The 19216-nt window shown below is 42.5% G+C and overlaps 2 protein-coding genes across 3 annotated transcripts in view; one reads left to right on the forward strand and one right to left on the reverse strand.

The window, feature by feature from the left end:
* Positions 1 to 5697, reverse strand: part of LOC307142161 (uncharacterized protein) — a 149939-nt gene extending 144242 nt beyond the window's left edge. The window contains exons 1-3 of the mRNA XM_079842774.1: positions 5615 to 5697; positions 4312 to 5250; positions 1028 to 1464 (exon numbers count right to left, since the gene is read on the reverse strand). Coding sequence (XP_079698900.1) covers positions 1028 to 1081 — 54 coding nt within the window. The 5' untranslated portion in view covers positions 1082 to 1464; positions 4312 to 5250; positions 5615 to 5697. The remainder of the gene's footprint in view (positions 1 to 1027; positions 1465 to 4311; positions 5251 to 5614) is intronic.
* Positions 4629 to 19216, forward strand: part of LOC307142157 (L-threonine ammonia-lyase) — a gene marked incomplete at its 5' end in the record, with an annotated part of 30122 nt that continues 15534 nt past the window's right edge. Inside the window, 4 exons of one of the 2 annotated variants that reach the window (XM_079842767.1) lie at positions 4629 to 4816; positions 7206 to 7560; positions 10713 to 10829; positions 12110 to 12351. In XM_079842767.1, the coding sequence (XP_079698893.1) occupies positions 4707 to 4816; positions 7206 to 7560; positions 10713 to 10829; positions 12110 to 12351 (824 nt within the window). Of the gene's footprint in view, positions 5231 to 7205; positions 7561 to 10712; positions 10830 to 12109; positions 12352 to 19216 lie in introns of both variants that reach the window. The other variant, XM_079842766.1, reaches the window with a different exon arrangement.

The following is a 19216-nucleotide window of genomic DNA, read 5'->3' on the forward strand; positions in this document are numbered from 1 at the left end:
TTCTGTGCTGGTTGGCTATTTTGATTGGTTGCTAGGCTATTCTGTGAGGTTGCTAGGATTAGGGTTGTTATGCAGTTGCTTGATGGTTGCTAGGTTTTTCTGTGAGGTTGCTAGGGTTAGGGTTGTTATGCAGTTGCTAGGGTGTTGCTAGGTTGTTCTGTGTTCTTAATGGTCGCATTACATGCAGGTAAACTAAAAATGTTAGTGTTTTATTTTGATTGGGTTGATTTTTAATAAGTTTTAATTTATTAATTTTATTTTTAAATGATTTATTGTTCTGTGTGGTTGCTAGAGTGTTGCTAGGCTATTCTGGTTGGTTGGCTATTTTGATCGGTTGCTAGGCTATTCTGTGTGGTTGAAAGGCCGTTGCTATGCAGTAGCTAGGGTGTTCAGTGAGGTTGTTAGGGTGTTGCTATGCAGTTGATATGTGGTTGCTTGGGAGTTGCTAGTCTGTTCTGGATGATTGGTATGCTATTTTGAGTGGTTGCCAGTGTGTTGCTAGGCAGTTGATATGTGGTTGCTAGGGTGTTTCTAGGGTATTCTGTGTTGTTGCTAGGGTGTTGTTAGTCTGTTCCGGGGGGGTTGGTATGCTATCTTGAGTGGTTGCCTGCAATGGCGTTGCTATGCAGTTGATGTGTAGTTGCTAGGGCGGTGCAATGCAGTTTATATGTGGTTGATAGGGTGTTGTGGTTGTCTGGGTGGTTGGTATGCTATTTTGAGTGGTTGCTAGGGTGTTGCTAGTCTGTTCTGTGTGGCTGTGATGGCATTGCTATACAATTTCTAGGTCATTGCTAGGCTGTTCTGGCTGATTTTAAACTATTTTAAATGGTTGCAAGGGTGTTGCTATTCTGTCTGGTAGCTAGGGTGTTGCTATGCAGTTGCTAGGGTATCGTGTGTGGTTTCTAGGGTGTTTCTAGCATGACTGTAGTAGCGGCGGAAGAAACAGAGTGAAAGTTCAGCTCAAAGTGTTCACGGGTGACGTTCACTGTGTACAGTGAGTAAAGCTACTTAAGAGAGAATGACTCACAATGGCCTGAAGATGACCTGAGACAAACACAGACTCTCTGATAGCTGATCTCATGGAGAGATTTGCTCCTCTTATCTTTTATCTTCTCCTCTAGTGACAGTCCTCTGTGCTTTAATGAGATCTGGCTGATTAACGGTGATCCATACCTCTATTTGTTCTCAAGGGAAGTCCAATTTTCCAAACATTCTGAGAATTAAATGATTTGTCCCACCGCTAGAATCTGCTGAAAGCGTCTCTTGGCTCCATGTCTGTATTGACATCTCTCTTGGCTGGACTTCCATCCTTTTCTTTTTCCTGGAATGGTCATCAGAGGGATGGACATGGACACCAGTGATCCTCGTTAGTTGTGTGTGATGTATTGAAGATGTCAGGCAGTCGGCCGTCGTGTGATGTCTGGGTTTAGTATCCGTCTGTAAATCTCGTCTGCACATGTCCGTCTACATCGCGCAGGATAAAGAGACAGAGGAAACATTTTATTACAACCCCCATAAAACACGTCCTGTGGATGAATAACAGCAATATGCATGAAAATGCTTTCGGCTGTTTGATGATGTTCTTTTGAAATATTTTTACAAAATTTTGCTGAAAAAAAGCAAAGACCCAAACAGATCAAGCTGTCAACCACACAGAACACCTTAGCAACACCCTAGCAACTACACAGAACACCCTAGCAACACCCTAGCCAAAGAGAACACATCAGCAACACTCTAGTGACCACACAGAACAGTTTAGCAACATCCTAGCAACCACAAAGAACACCCTAACGACACAGAACACCCCAGCAACACTCTAGCGACCACACAGAACACTTTAGCAACACACAGAACACCCTAGCAACACCCCAGCAACCACACAGAACATCCCAACAACACGCAGAACACCTTAGCAACACCCCATCAACTACACAGAACACCCTAGCAACACCCTAGCCAGAGAGAACACATCAGCAACACCCTAGTGACCAAACAGAACACTTTAGCAACATCCTACCAACCACACAAAACACCCCAGCAACACACAGAACACCTTAGCAACATCCTAGCAACCACACAGAACACCCTAGAAACACCCTAGCCAAAGAGAACACATCAGCAATACTCTAGCGACCACACAGAACACCTTAGCAACACCCAAGTAACTACACAGAACATCAGCAACACTCTAGCGACCACACAGAACACCTTAGCAACACCCCAGTAACTACACAGAACACCTTAGCAACACCCCAGCAACATACAGAACACTTTAGCAACATCCTATCAACCACACAGAGCACCCCAGCAACACACAGAACACCTTAGCAACATCCTAGCAACCACACAGAACCTCCTAGAAACACCCTAGCCAAAGAGAACACATCAGCAACACTCTAGTGACCACACAGAACACCTTAGCAACACCCCAGTAACTACACAGAACATCCTAGCAACACCCCAGTAACTACACAGAACATCCTAGCAACACCCTAGCCACACAGAAGTCAAGTCAAGTCAACTTTATTTATATAGCGCTTTTAACAATGTAGATTGTTTCAAAGCAGCTTTACAGTGTTAAACAGGAAAATAATGCAGCATAATTTTATTCAGCTGTATAGCCATTCTGGAAAAATTTCAAGTATCATACAGTGACAGTGTGGGCTTTAGATCAATAATTTGATCAGTAATTTAGTTTAAATGGTTAATTTAGTTTATTATTTAGATGTATTTCGATGTTTAGTTGAAAAATTTAGAACACCCCAGCAACACTCTAGCGACCACACAGAACACCCCAGCAACACACAGAACACCTTAGCAACACCCTAGCAACTACACAGAACACTTTAGCAACATCCTATCAACCACACAGAGCACCCCAGCAACACACAGAACACCCTAACAACACCCTAACCACACAGAACACCCCAGAAACACATAACACCTTAGTAACACCCCAGCAACTACACAGAACACCCTAGCAACACCCTAGCCAAAGAGAACACCCCAGCAACACTCTAGCAACCACACAGAACACTTTAGCAACATCCTAGCAACCACACAGAACACCCTAACAACACCCTAACCACACAGAACACCCCAGCAACACTCTAGCGACCACACAGAACACCTTAGCAACATCATAGCAACCACACAGAACACCCTAACAACACCCTAACCACACAGAACACCCCAGCAACACTCTAGCGACCACACAGAACACCTTAGCAACACCCCAGCAACTACACAGAACATCCTAGCAACACCCCAGCCCCACAGAACACCCCAGCAAAACTCTGGCAACAACACAGAACACCTTAGCAACACCCTAGCAACCTCACACCTTATCAACACCCTAGCAACTACACAGAACATCCTAGCAACACCCTAGCCACACATAGAACACCTTAGCCACACCCTAAAAACTACACAAAACACCATAGCAACATCCTAGCCACACAAAACACCCCAACAACACCTTAGCAACTACACATAACACCCTAGTCACACAAAATACTCTAGCAACTACACACAACACTCCAACAAAACTCTAGCAACACCATAGCCACACAGAACACTTTAGCAAACCTAATAGAATACCTTGGCAACACCATAGCAACCACGCAGAACATCCTAACCACACAGAACACCCCAGCAACACTCTAGTGGCCACACAGAACACCTTAGCAACACCCACTACACAGAACACCTCAGCAACACTCTAGTGACCGCACAGAACACCTTAGCACAGGGGTCTCCAAACTCGGTCCTGGAGGGCCACTGTCCTGCAGAGTTTAGTTCCAGCCCCAAATAAACACACCTGAACCAGTTAATCAGTGTCTTAATAGGCCCAAGTAAGACACTGATTAATTGGTTCAGGTGTTTTAATTGGGGTTGGAGCTAAACTCTGCAGGACAGTGGCCCTCCAGGACCGAGTTTGGAGACCCCTGCCTTAGCAACACCCTAGCAACTACACAGAACACCCCAGCAACACTCTAGTGACCGCACAGAACACCTTAGAAACACTCTAGTGACTACACAGAACACCCTAACCACACAGAGCACCCTAGCAGCACTCCAGCAACCACACAGAACACCTTAGCAACACCCTAGCAACTACACAGAACACACCAAAAACACTCTAGCAACACTGTAGCCACACTGAACACCTTTACAACACCATAGCAACCACACAGGACACCCAAGCAAAAACATAGAAGCCACACAGCAACACGCCTAGCACTTTATATATCCTATCATGTTTGTTTCACATCCAAACTCAGTATTTTATCTTTATGAAGTCTGGAGCACCATAAATGATGAGGGTGAAGTCCGAGCTGATCTGTGATCCCCTCTGAAGAGGATTTGGCCTGTCCTAGAGGTCAGAGCTTGAGGTCTTATAGGGGACACTTTCTTCTGGACGAGAGTCATTATTCTCTAGGAAGCATTAAGCCCTCATCTATCCCGTTAGACTGTCTGATTATACCACGTGAGAGGCGGGTTTAGAGCGGGTCTGATACAGGAATAGAGCTGTAGGTGGAGTCCTGGAGGGGTGGAAAGGCCGGGCGTGTGATTATGGGTAATCCCTCCTTAAATAACCCTGAGCAGTAAGCTAATGTCCTGTAGGACGACTGAGAAAGAGGACGATACTGTTGGATAGATACACACCCATCAGAGAGCATCTGGCGTTTCATGTCAACTTGAGGATGAATTTTGCAGCACAGTTTTTTGCAAACTTTGTGAATGACGGCGTGCAGCCACAAGAGACACGGAGAGGCTTAAATGACAGCGAGGAATATGATCCCTTCTGGCAGAGGTGGGAAACCGTAGCGTGTAAATCTGAAACCCCGTCTCCAACACCAAATGCTTCCCAGTGTCCTCTTGAGTCTGAGCGATGTGGTAGTTCAGGGATGGATGCGGATGATTGTAGATACCATGTAGCGACTCCTTCCCATCCTGCGGTTCCTCCATCCAGTGCTTCATCCACACCCAAACAGAGACACCAGCCCAAACCCTCGGCGGCTGCTGCTCACGCTCTTCATCCCGGTGATGATCCTCAACCTGCTTCCAAAGCTCCCAGTCCTTCTCCTGTAGAACCAGCAGAGCCTCCCTCACCCATAGCTCCGTTCCCACAGCTCAGCGAAAACGCCAGTTTCCTGTCGCTCTTCCAGGCATTAGCGTACATCCTCCTCAGACTCTTCCTCTCCTTCATCCTCCTCTTCCTGCCACGGTAAACAACTGAGAGGAGCCCTAAGAGGAAACATAAGAGTTATTAGTGCATGACATTAACCCTGTAAAGCCTGACATATGAAATCATATCTAATTGTTTGAATTGAATTGGTTTTTGTTGAGTATCATATTTGATACACCAGGCTTTCAAGGCTCATATCGTCTGATATAGTGATAATATGGCGGGCTCAGCTTTATTCAGAGGCAAAAATATGCTGATATTAATATGAAATTCTGATGCTTGTTATGTAAATCAATGAGATACTCACATAAATATGTCTCAAAAGACTGATGATCATATTTGATACTCATGATTTTTCTAATATCAAGTAAAGCTGCTTCAGTCCAGTTGAAATATAACTAATAATATCAAAGCTATTCTTACTTTTACTTGATAAAATCAGTGCAGATTTGCCAGTAGAAAGACACAGAGGACATATGTTGGTCCTTTAGAGGTCTTATAAATGTGCGTATCAAACATGATACAGTAGGCTTTATAGGGTTAATCAGAGACTGTATTAGACACTGTGACGTGGGAATGAGGTGAAAGGTCAGACCTGCAGAACACAGCAGATATTAATAGCCTTCAGCACTGGACACACGACCAGAGACACTGAAATACTGACCGCTAATGTCAAATTTACTCTGCAAAAGTGTAACAGAAGAACTTCTGTTATGAGTCCTCTTTATACAGACTGTTTAATGCTGCTCTCTATATATACACCCATCAGGCATAACATTACGACCACCTCCTAATATTGTGTTGGTCCCCCATGGGGGGCTGTGCTGCCCCATACGCCTCAAACTGAGATGCTCTGTGTATTCTGACCCCTTTCTATCAGAACCAGCATTAACTTCTTGAGCAGTTTGAGCTCCAGTAGCTCGTCTGTTTGATCGGACCACATGGGCATCAATGAGCCTCGGCCGCCCATGACCCTGTGGCCGGTTCTCCACTGGTCCTTCATGACCCTGTGGCCGGTTCTCCACTGGTCCTTCATGACCCTGTGGCCGGTTCTCCACTGGTCCTCCATGACCCTGTGGCCGGTTCTCCACTGGTCCTCCATGACCCTGTGGCCGGTTCTCCACTGGTCCTTCATGACCCTGTGGCCGGTTCTCCACTGGTCCTCCATGACCCTGTGGCCGGTTCTCCACTGGTCCTCCATGATCCTGTGGCCGGTTCTCCACTGGTCCTTCATGACCCTGTGGTCGGTTCTCCACTGGTCCTCCATGACCCTGTGGCCGGTTCTCCACTGGTCCTCCATGATCCTGTGGCCGGTTCTCCACTGGTCCTTCATGACCCTGTGGCCGGTTCTCCACTGGTCCTTCATGACCCTGTGTTCGGTTCTCCACTGGTCCTCCATGACCCTGTGGCCGGTTCTCCACTGGTCCTTCATGACCCTGTGGCCGGTTCTCCACTGGTCCTTCATGACCCTGTGGTCGGTTCTCCACTGGTCCTTCATGACCCTGTGGCCGGTTCTCCACTGGTCCTCCATGACCCTGTGGTCGGTTCTCCACTGGTCCTCCATGACCCTGTGGTCGGTTCTCCACTGGCCCTCCACTTTTGATAGAGACTGACCACTGCAGACTGGAAACACCCCACAAGAGCTGCAGTTTTGGAGATGCTCTGACCCCAATCACAATCTGGCCCTTGTCAAACTCGCTCAAATCCTTACGCTTGTCCATTTCTCCTGCTTCTAACACATCAACTCTAAAATGTTCACTTGCTGCCTAATATATCCCACCCACTAACAGATCAGTGTTCATAATGTTATGCCTGGTCGGTGTATATGTTATAATATTGCATAATATTATTTATTTATATATAATTCTTGATTCTCGGCAGATATTTTTTCTTGTTTTTTTTTTTAAGAATGTTTAGATATATGTACTGGAAAACAAGAGAAAACTCCTGAGGAAGAACCTCATGTTCTGCAGTGTCTCTTGGTTTATGAACTCCATGTCTTCTCCTCCAACAGTGCAGATCAGCGCCGCGGCTCCTCCAGACCCGACTGCTCCTTCCACAGCGGCCCCTGCACTAAAGACGCCCAGGTCGGGAACGGCCGCTTGGGTCGCCGCTCAACTCTCATCTGCCCAGAACGGCTGAAAGACTTTGGGGCCGAGGAATACCTCAATGGAGATGTGAAGGTCTTCGAGACCACCGTCTCAGAACCACCGCAAGTCCAGTTGATGTCCCCACCGAAACCGTCCCTTAAGAAAAGCGGCGAGGGGAAGTCAGCGCCCAAAGCTGCCCCGGAGCATCTGCGCTTCGAGGACATCAGCGCGGCCGCTTTCAAACTACAGCAGGCAGGGATTCAGAAAACACCCTGCACGGTACGCCAATCTCTACACCAATCTCTGTGGCCGCTGGATTCACTCCAAGGATCAGTAACGAACCGCGGTGAAGGTCGCTTGCGCGTTCGTGTCTCCAGCTGGGTAGAATGGATTTAAAACTCATATAGGTTACACTTTATTTTGATAGTCCACTTTAAACATTCTACTAACTATAAGTAACTTTACAACTACATGTCAACTAACTGTCATTAGAGTATTAGTTGACTGTCAGTAGACTGGTAGGTTATGGTTAGGTGTTAGGGTTTGGGTTAGTAGAATAAGTTGAATTGTAGTTGCCAAGTTACTTATAGTCAGTAGAATGTCTGTTGGGGGACCAACAAAATAAAGTTTTAGTAAATATTAATCAGACAGTCTACAAATACTCTAATGACAGTTAGTTGACATGTAGTTGCAAAGTTACTTATAGTTAGTAGAATGTCTAAAGTGGACTATCAAAATAAAGTGTTACCCTAATATATCTTTAATCTGACTCCATTTATCATAATGTCGAATTTAGGATAGAATGCCAATTGGTTGTTTAGTAATTTATATTTAAAGGGTTAGTTCACCCAAAAATTTAAATTCTGTCATTAATTACTTACCCTCATGTCGTTCGACACCCGAAAGACCAAATGAAGATATTTTAGTGTAAAGCTGATGCTCTGAAAGGCCTCCATTGGCTCAACTTTACACTCTCAAGACCCTTAAAAGACACTAAAGACTAAAGTTACAAAGTCCATCTCACTACAGCGGCTCTACAATAACTTTATGAAGACGAGAATAGTTTTTGTGCACAAAAAACCCTAAATAACGACTTATAAAGTGATGGCGATTTCAAAACACGGCATCATGAAGCTTCGAAGCGTTATGAATCAGTGAGTCGATTCAGCGGTTCAGAGCGTTATGAATCAGTGAGTCGATTCAGCGGTTCAGAGCGTTATGAATCAGTGAGTCGATTCAGTGGTTCAGAGCGTTATGAATCAGTGAGCCGATTCAGCGGTTTGGATCGCCAAATTTCAGCAGTTTGGCGGTTTGACACGCGATCCGAATCATGATTCAACTCACTGATTCATAACGCTTCAAAGCTTCATGATGCCGTGTTTTGAAATCGTCATCACTATAGAAGTCGTTATTTAGGGTTTTTTGCGCACAAAAACTATTCTCGTCTCTTCATAAAGTTATTGTAGAGCCGCTGTAGTGAGATGGACTTTGTAACTTTAGTCTTTAGTGTCTTTTAAGGGTCTTGAGAGTGTAAAGTTGAGCCAATGGAGGCCTTTCAGAGCATCAGATTTACACTAAAATATCTTCATTTGTGTCTGAAGATGAACGGAGGTCTGACGGGTGTCCAACCACATGAGGCTCAGTCATTAATGACACAATTTACATTTTTGGGTGAACTAACCCTTTAATAGTTAGTCACACATTTAATCATTCAGCTTTAACCTTTTGTTGCAATTATAGGCTATCGTTCCGTATTGGAGATAGTTAATAATTACAGAGTAATTCAGAAACGATCAAAATGTAACAATTTTATTAACAGTTAGGTAAATGTAAAATGCCAATAACATAATCAATTCAAAGATAATTAATACATAACATCAAATATTCCGAAATAGCTTAAAGCTACACTGTGATATTTTCCCCCATCAAGTGGTGAACTGGTATATGACCATCCAGTGAATATTAGTTTCTGTTCCCTTTCAATTCCGTTCATTTCGTTTTAACTCCTACGGTGGCCGATTTAGTCCAAGATTAACATGGCTTCCAGTTCGACCTCGTCCACATTGGACACGGAGACATCGAGTGTTAAAACGCCAAAGGCCAAGCTTGAATTTACGGGAATGTCCCTCTTTGGCTAATGTACTTTCAAGATGGAGGGGCAACATGGCGACCCGCATTCAAACCCTCACCCGTATGTGTTTACAATGGCATATTATAAACTTGCGAGAATACTTTATTACTTGAAAGAAGTAAATATACATTAATGAGCACATATATATTTTTGAAAGAACTAAGTGTTTTTAGCTAAGCATAAACTAAAAAAGTTACACAGTGTAGCTTTAAAGAGTGAAAGATTTCCTGACTTTTTGAATATTACGTAACACAGAGCGTTTTCTGTGTTACGGGCCCACCTTGTTAATAGTATTGCGCCCCGAACTCATTACTACATCTCTTTAAATAACTCAGACCAGACCGAAAACTGTTTCAAATGGAAATGCATGAAAACAAAGGGAATTTAAATTGAATCAACTCCCATTTGCCTAGATTGAAAGGAGAGAACAAATGGCTCCAAAAGCCACACCCACCGTCATGTGTAAAATATCTCTAAGCTCTAAAAACTCTTATTAACTTCTTGTATACTTCTGTGATTATGAGATTTTTGTACCATTCGCACTGAGACATTTCAAACGATACCAAACACATATAATATTATGGTGAGAATTGACATTGAAATATACCAAAAATCTATTGGATTTAGTAATCTCCTAGGAAAGGTGATCAGGAGTTTGGGGGAAGTTTGGAACAAGGTAAATACATGCAAATGAAGCCATTCTCAGTTGATTCACTCAGTGGGACGTTGATGAGATGAGAGTGATAATTGTATGAGTGGATTTAGATGTTAATCTCTTTCATCTTTTTCCAGACAGTCTTTCTGAATGTTCCTCATCCAGACAATCTGGCCTGGTTCTTTACATTCCACACTGACCGCCAGATATTAAGTCTTGATTAATGAAAACTTGAGTTTGTGCTTAAAACAAGAACAAATATCTGCCAATGGAGCCAGAAAAATAATCTTGTTTTCCCTTTGAATTAAGAATATTATTCTGACCCCATTGGCAGATATTTGATCTTGTCTTATGTGTAAAGTCACATTTTTCAGCAAACAAGTCTTAATATCGTCAGTCATTTCTCTTCTCCAGTAACTCAAACATCTGCATCTGATCAAACTCAAGAACAGCAGATACAGATTTTGAGTTTTGCGAGAATAGAGGGGATCCTGCTGTATTTACGATTCCTCTGCCTCGGGCAGTTTGGTTTTATGACCTCCTAAAAAGGAGAGGCATTCGCTAGAATTACAAACAACGCTCTTAAATAGACGAGACCTAGTCAAACTCTGATCCAGCCCATAAACATGTGCGTTCTGCCCTCAGTACTCCAGGCTGTCCAAACAGTACGGGATGGAGATCTACCTGAAGAAAGAGCTTCTCCATTACACTGGATCTGTGAAGGAGAGAGGAGTGCTGTACCTGCTGTCCTCACTCAAACAGGTCACCTTTAACATATGATATTAGATTTCCTTTGAGTACATACACTCACCTAAAGGATTATTAGGAACACACACTAATACTGTGTTTGACCCCCTTTGGCCTTCAGAACTGCCTTAATTCTACGTGGCATTGATTCTACAAGGTGCTGAAAGCATTCTTTAGAAATGTTGGCCCATATTGATAGGAGAGTATCTTGCAGTTGATGGAGATTTGTGGGATGCACATCCAGGGCACGAAGCTCCCGTTCCACCACATCCCAAAGATGCTCTATTGGGTTGAGATCTGGTGACTGTGGCGGCCATTTTAGTCCAGTGAACTCATTGTCATGTTCAAGAAACCAGTTTGAAATGATTGGAGCTTTGTGACGGTGCATTATCCTGCTGGAAGTAGCCATCAGAGGATGGGGACATGGTGCTCATAAAGGGATGGACATGGGCAGAAACAATGCTCAGGTAGGCCGTGGCATTTAAACCATGCCCAATTGGCACCAAGGGGCCTAAAGTGTGCCAAGAAAACATCCCCCACACCATTACACCACCACCACCAGCCTGCACAGTGGGAACAAGGCATAATGGATCCATGTTCTCATTCTGTTTACGCCCAATTCTGACTCTACCATCTGAATGTCTCAACAGAAATCCAGACTCATCAGACCAGGCAACATTTTTCCAGTCTTCAACTGTCCAATTTTGGTGCAAATTGTCGCCTCTTTTTCCTCTTTGTAGTGGAGATGAGTGGTACCCGGTGGGGTCTTCTGCTGTTGTAGCCCATCCGCCTCAAGGTTGTGTGTGTTGTGGCTTCACAAATGCTTTGCTGCAGACCTCGGTTGTAACGAGTGGTTATTTCAGTCAAAGTTGCTCTTCTATCAGCTTGAATCAGTCGGCCCATTCTCCTCTGACCTCTAGCATCAACAAGGCATTTTCTCCCACAGGACTGCCGCATACTGGATGCTTTTCCCTTTTCACACCATTCTTTGTAAACCCTAGAAATGGTTGTGCGTGAAAATCCCAGTAACTGAGCAGATTGTGAAATACTCAGACCACCAACAACCATGCCACGCTCAAAATTGCTTAAATCACCTTTCTTTCCCATTCCGACATTCAGTGTGGAGTTCAGGAGATTGTCTTGACCAGGACCACACCCCTAAAGGCATTGAAGCAACTGCCATGTGATTGGTTGATTAGATAATTGCATTAATTAGAAATTGAACAGGTGTTCCTAATAATCCTTTAGGTGAGTGTATGTTATCGTCACATGTTGTGGTTGGGTACCGTGTGCAGGATCAGCAGAGGAAGGGTGTGATCGTGGCCACGGACTGTAACTTCTCCATGGCAGTGGCGTTTCACGCAGTGGAGATGAGGATTCCCGTGTTCGTCATCATGCCGGCGTACAGCTCTCCTCCGCGCCTGCGCATGTACAGGGACTACGGCGCCATGGTCATCTCTTACGGCAGCACGGCCCGAGACTCCATCAACCACGCGCGCCACCTGGCCAAAGAGAATGGATACCTGTGTCTGGAGGAGTGAGTCGGACATAGAAACCCTTCATTTACAACCCATTCTAACTCACAAGGCGTCAAAGTCCGAAGCATGGTCAAGTGCTTTCCGCGTCACAATAAAGACGCTAAAGTCACCCCTAGTCGTCACTATATCGACGCGCTGAGTGCTCCATTCATTTCAATGATCACCCTTTTCCACCAAGGCAGTGCTAGAGCTAGTCCAGAGCCAGAGCTAGTCCCAGTTCATAGTTGGTTCGACTGAGGAGCTTCTAAGAACCGTTTGCTTTTCCACATGCTGAGAGCCACAACAGAGCCATCGGCATCAAAACACAACGAAAACACAGCGAATCCAACGCATTCATGCAGTTCGCCGTAATTTGTATAGAGGGAGATTACAAACGAGCAGCAGCTGTTAGCTCCATTAGCTGCTATTTCAAACATGGCGGATCTAAAGTTTGTGTTGGTCTTGTTGACTCCGCCCCCAGCGCCTGACGGAATCGGGTCTTACTTCTAGCCCTGTTCTAGCCCAGCAATGTTTTGGTGCTACTTTAGAACCACTTCTCCTGGCTCGGAGCTGGGCTTTGGGTGTGGAAACACAAAGAACCGATTTGAAACTAGGCTCTGGCTCCGATCTAGCTCTGGCTCTGCCTTGGTGGAAAAGGGGTATGAGAAACCTTTGGCATCAGACACAGACGTGTTGGGCATGGGAACGTTATCGTCATGACGATCATATATTGGGTTATGATTTTGCCATTATGACATGATGGACTGTGATTCTCAATTTAATCAGCTAGCATCATTTTATTTACGCTATCTAGACACGTTTTAACATGCAACCCAACCCCATTCCATCCCTAAACCGACCCATTTGTGTTGCATATAAAACGCAGATATAACAGGTTGAGTCGACTGCATGCACAATTTATTAAAAAAGTACAAATATTCCGTGGCCAAGCGATTGAGTTGTGTGAAGGAAATCCCCAAAAGCGATCAGTGTCTCCATCCGCAGAAGATCACGAACACATTACATTTCAAATATTGCCGCCTGTTACGTCAGTTTTCATTTGGCATGTCTCGTGACCAATTGCGTCATTACGTCAGCTTTGATTGTAAAATGTCATTGGTTCTCGTGTGTCTTGTGGCCGAATGCGTCATGCTAAAGAGGCGTGTGTATTATTTGAATGAGATATGAATGAGTGCGTTCACGGAGCGGCGGGATCATAATCTCAGCGATTAAAACATTAAAATCAACTCTGTTCTTTACATAAAGACATCGTGGGACTTCAGAAGACTTGGAATGCAACATGAGTTAATACTTTTATACTGTTTTTGGTCAGTTTTTGCAATAAATAGATGTGACTGTACTTGTATTTGCCTGTTATGTGTTTTATATTGTTTAGAAATGGGTAGGTTTAGGGTAGGAGTTGGGTTAACAGCTCCAAAATATAAAAGTAACCTTTAAATATGGATAAAATATTAATAAAATCATGTCTGCTTTTACAAATGCAAAGAATAACATGCGTCTTGATCTGACGCATTGGGTAAACAACTGAATGAATGGAGCACCAGCGTGTCGATATAGTGACGCCTAGGGGTGACTTTAGCGTCTTTATTGTGACGCGGAAAGCACTTAAACATGCTTCGGATTTTAACGCCTTGGGAGAGAGAATGGGTTGTCATTTAGTGCTCCGGGTCAAAAATGACCCGCCTACAGAAAATGCTTGTAAATCTCTCATTATGCTATATTATATGCAAATATTGGATTCAATTCTTTTGTCAACTTGTTCTCTATCAGTTAGCACAGGTTTGGTGTTTATTTTCGGGGCTGATTGACTGTAGGCCACATTGATCTGAGCTCATTCACCTCAGTTACCTTCACTCAAGCGCATTCACCCCAAATAAACTGAGGCGCATGTAGGCCTGTCACGATAGTCAATAAATCAATTAATCGCACGATTAAAAAAATGCCGCGACACTTTTCCGGCCGCGATAATTTCCAGCGTCCGTTTTTATATCCATTTTTGCCGAGCGTTACATGATCACGCTCTTATACATGTAAATGCTTCTAAGCGCGACAAGACACAAGAGAATGCGCTGTATGTCAATGTCCTGTCTCTCTGTGTGTGTGTGTGTGTGTGTGTGTGTGTGTGTGTGTGTGTTAGTGTCCTGCCTGTGTGTCCTACACACACACACACTCGACACACACACACACACACACACACTCGACACACAGACAGACTCGTCAGTCTCCTGCTCACATCGAGTTGCTCATGAACAAACAATAACAACTACACAGAGAATTTTGAGTATTCTCATATTAGGAGTCTTAAATTAGTTAAATAACGTCTTAAATGAACTTAAAGAGTTGTGAGGAGATGAGATGAGATGAGATGAGATGAGATGTTTATTCAAGTGCATTTTTTTGAGGGTCCATTGCTTTTTTTGTTTTGTTCATTTTACTGTGGATATTTAAAATGCTTTCCGTTTTCAGTGTTAAATAGTCTTTAGAAATAAAAGTTTATTGATCTTTGAAAAGGTGTACCTGCATTATTATGCCATTATCATTATTTTAGATGAAAATGGTCTCAGAATGACAATATTATCGTTTATCGCAATCATTTCTTGGCCAATTTATCGTCCAGCAAAATTTGTTATCGTGACAGGCCTAGGCGCATGAGCTCAGATCAATGAGGACTACAAGTCAATCAGCTCAAAAAAGAAACACAAAACCTGTGCTAGCTGAAAGAAAACAAGTTGACAAAAAGATTGAATCCAATATTTGGCAATATCAAAGCATTACAAGAGATTTAAAAGCATTTTCTGTAGGCGGGTCATTTTTGACCCGGAGCACCACAAGTGTAACAAACATGATCAACATATTTTGGGAATTTGTTAAACCCTGTGTGAGGAAAGTCAGTAAGTTTTAGTCTGACATTAACTAGCATTTTCAGGGGAAACTATATCCTCTCCTGATGAGATCTGAGAAGTTTAATGATCTAGATGCTCCTTTAAATACGTTTCAAATGTATTTGTTTAGAGAAAATCCTGATGTTAGTGTCTACAATATCGTCATGCCTCACATTCGCATTTAGCAGATTAGAGTTAATAAGGCATGGATATATTGAGATGCTTGTAGAGCAAACAGCACACACGGCAACACCCTAGCAACCACTCAAGCATCATGACATCATCATATTCATTATCCAATTCTTTGACTCACTCGAGAGGATCTTTGTGTTTGTGTCTATCATTAGGGGCCGAGCACTGAAGCTGTGTAGGAACCTATTGTAATTGTTGCCGTTCTTCTTCTTCTGCTTTTGAGTCTTTGGCAACGCATAGAACCGTTTGCCGGAAAGTTATTAAATTTGGTACAGACAGTCTGATCTGTCACCAAAGCAAATTTGGAATCTCTAACTCAATCCCTCTAGCGCCACCATAGGCGTCGATTTCGGGGGGGACAAGGGGGACGCGTACCCACCAGATTTCGTCCTGAGTCCTTTTGTACCCACCACTTTTTTTTCTTTTTTTTTTAACCTCGAGTTCAATTTTGTGGTGAAGCATTGCTGACACACATATTATTTTTTCCACTCAATTGTGTCGTAATAACGATATCTTATGTCGTTTTAACTACATCTTTTCTCATAATAACGAGATCTTATGTCGTTTTAACGACATCTTTTGTTGTAAAAAAGTTTGAAAAGCAGAAGCAAGCTCCGTAAAATAGGCTCTTCCGCTGCCTGTATCAGTGGCAGTGCCCATAACACGAAATTGTTGTGATGGATTGATGTAGCCTATACAGTTGTTAACAGCCATGGGTAGCAGGTGCCATGGACCGCTCATGATTTAGCGTAATGACGGACCCCGGTGCAGCCACAAATATCATAATTATCTATAGGCTTGGCCTACTGTAATTGAGACATTCAAGAAATGTATTAAAAAGAAAGACGCTTTCAGCCTTACTCAAAGTAGAGCCCTACATTTCTGCCCGAGCCCGACGGGCCCCGACTTTTTTACGCCCTAGGGCCGGGCTTCGGGCCAATTTTCCAGTCATAGCCTACCTCAGACGCGGGCCGGGCTTCGGGCTTTTTTAGGCTATAGGACGGCGCTATGCAACACGCATCGCCGCAAATGAGTAAAGCAAGCCAACGCGCAAACTGCCACAAGTGAAACTGAAAATAAGCTAAGTTTTAGATGCTCAAAAGCACAATCATCTTCATTAAAATTAATGAGACTAAATGCTCTTACCAGTGTTTAGGTCGCTCGTTCTCATAATGCGGTCTTTGATGTTGAAAAGAGCTGATGAATAAAATACTCATATCGGTTGATTTCGTTGACATGAACTCCGTTAAATGTGCATATAGCACGGGAATTGAAGATCGGATATATATTCATTTCGCGGAGAGGTGTAGCCTAAGGTAAGACAACCAGCATGTTTTTTATTTTTAATTATTTGTTTACAGTAGATTGTGTAGCCCGTTTTGTTTGCGCGCGCTGTTGCGATCTGCCTGCCTCATCTTGTCAAAAATGCCTTTTTACTGTGATGGTGGTGATAGTAGGCTAAACGTTTAAACGATGCTTTAAGTGTTTTTTTATGGATTTAATAAGCAAGACAAGTCAAGTGTTGATTTCAGAGGCTAAAGTGTTGGGTTAACTCACTGTCGGCCGCTGGCCGCTTGGTCGTCACTTTAAAAAGCAAAAACTTTAGTTTAACAAACATTAAATGCTTTAAACATTTTTCTAAATTAACTTAATAAAGAAACAAAACGAAATATATCTACTTTGACATTAAAAACAAAACTGAACTATTTTAATGGCTGTAACTAATGTGTAATAGGGAGGATAAAAAAAAAACACGGGCTCCAGTGGGACTCTGATAATGAAGTGGTAAAATTTTTTGCAAAAATGAAAAATATTAAAGAATTTGTGGGGCGCTTTCGTCGGCATGAGTAAGATAGGCTATAAGACCCGCAATATGTCTCTCATCTGACATTTTTATTTATTTACATTAGTAAGCTGCAGGACATAGTCTTTCAAAACATGACCTGCGCGAAAGAGAAAAAAAAAATGTACCCAGCACTTCTGAAAATGCACTTCTGAATGCGTCTCTGTCCCCAGCACATTTCAAACCAAACTGACGCCCATGAGCGCCACCACCTGTCCAAATGTGCACTCATGTTTCTGCTAATAACTTTTGAACTGTAAGTGCTAGAAACAAAAATGTCCTCTAATTCCTCGGCTCTAGACGATTCGATTGCACCCTATGACATCATTTTCCATCATGAATATAAAAATTAAACCAGCTCATCTTCAGACCATGCAAAGAAAGTTATGTAATTCAAGTTGATTGGTCAAACCGTTCTTGAATAACGTGCAAACGAATTAGACGAAGAGAAGAGTTACAACTTCTGAACGGTTTGGCCAAAAATCATAAAACTGGCCTTTTTTCTTTTTTATTGACAAAAAACAGCAAAATACAAAACTCTCGTAGGGGAAAGAGAGTATACACATACATGTAATTACAAATGTAGTCAAAATACAAAAGTTATTAACTAAACAAGAAACAACAACAGAACAAAAAAAAAACAAAAAAAAAGAGAAAGGGGCTATTTATAAACATAAGTCATTGTCAAAAAGGCTTTTTTTCTTTTTTCCCTTCTTTTCCTTTTTTTCTCTTTTTTTGACTTTATACACACAATTCTGACTTTATACACACAATTCTGACTTTATACACACAATTCTGACTTTATATCATACAATTCAAATCTGACTAACACACAATTCTGGCTTTATACACACAATTCTGACTTTATACACACAATTCTGACTTTATATCTCACAATTCAATTCTGACTTTATACACACAAGTCTGACTTTATACACACATTTTTTTTCCTCCCCTTCAACAGACAGACCAAAATAGTGCAGTAATAAACAATCTAGTAATTCCATGAGTCCAGAAGTGAAATAAAAATGTGTAAATGTATAGGTGTGTGGGTGTGATTGTGTGTGTGTGTGCATAAGCAAATGAACCATTAATTATTTATTACCATCTTCATTGCCGTCACCACCACCACTTCCATCATACTGCCTTCATTGTATTAGTCTGCTTCCCCTTTTTTCTTTTTTCTCCTATGTAATGATTACCATTGCCACCACTCTCCATAGACGAATCAATTTTAGATAGTAAATTAGTAATAGAGGGTAATATATAAGATAAACTTTTTTTTAGATTTGGTGCAGCATGCCAAGTCGAACGACGCCATTTTGGGTGTCAGCCATTTTGAATTTTGTCTAAAAATGCTATATTCTACAAACGCATTGGCTAATGTCCTGGCGGTACTCAAAAAGTTTTGGGGGCAGCGCTACCTTGTGGTCAAAAGTTATAATGAAATTTACATAAATGCTAATAACTTTTTTATAAAATTAGCCTATAATAATGAAACTGATCTAAATACATTCCTTGGGTCATGCTGAGAACATAGATACCAATTTTGCCATAGTTGGTCGAATGTCATGTCCGCCATTATGATTTTCAATATAAACCTACTTTTTCTAACTCCTCCTAGAATGTTTGTCCGATTTTCACAGAATTCGAGTCAGATCGTCTTCAGACAGTACTGACAAAAATGTATGGATTTCATGTCAATAGACAAATCCGTTTTCATAAAGCACAGCAACAAATTTGAGCCGTGATGCCAAAAAGACTGTATCTTCGGCTGTATCTATGCTTTGCTATATTGACATTTTCATTGTCATCTTACTCTGACCACATCACATCAGTTTGGTCACAGCGCCACCTATTGGTCAAGAGTGATAAACCTCTGAATAATATTACTAGTGTCTGTATTTATGATTTTTCAGCCATTTTGCCTAAAATGGTCTTAATATG

The sequence above is a fragment of the Gobio gobio genome (genome assembly GCF_949357685.1).
Source record: "Gobio gobio genome assembly, chromosome: 18".
NCBI classification, from domain to species: domain Eukaryota; kingdom Metazoa; phylum Chordata; class Actinopteri; order Cypriniformes; family Gobionidae; genus Gobio; species Gobio gobio.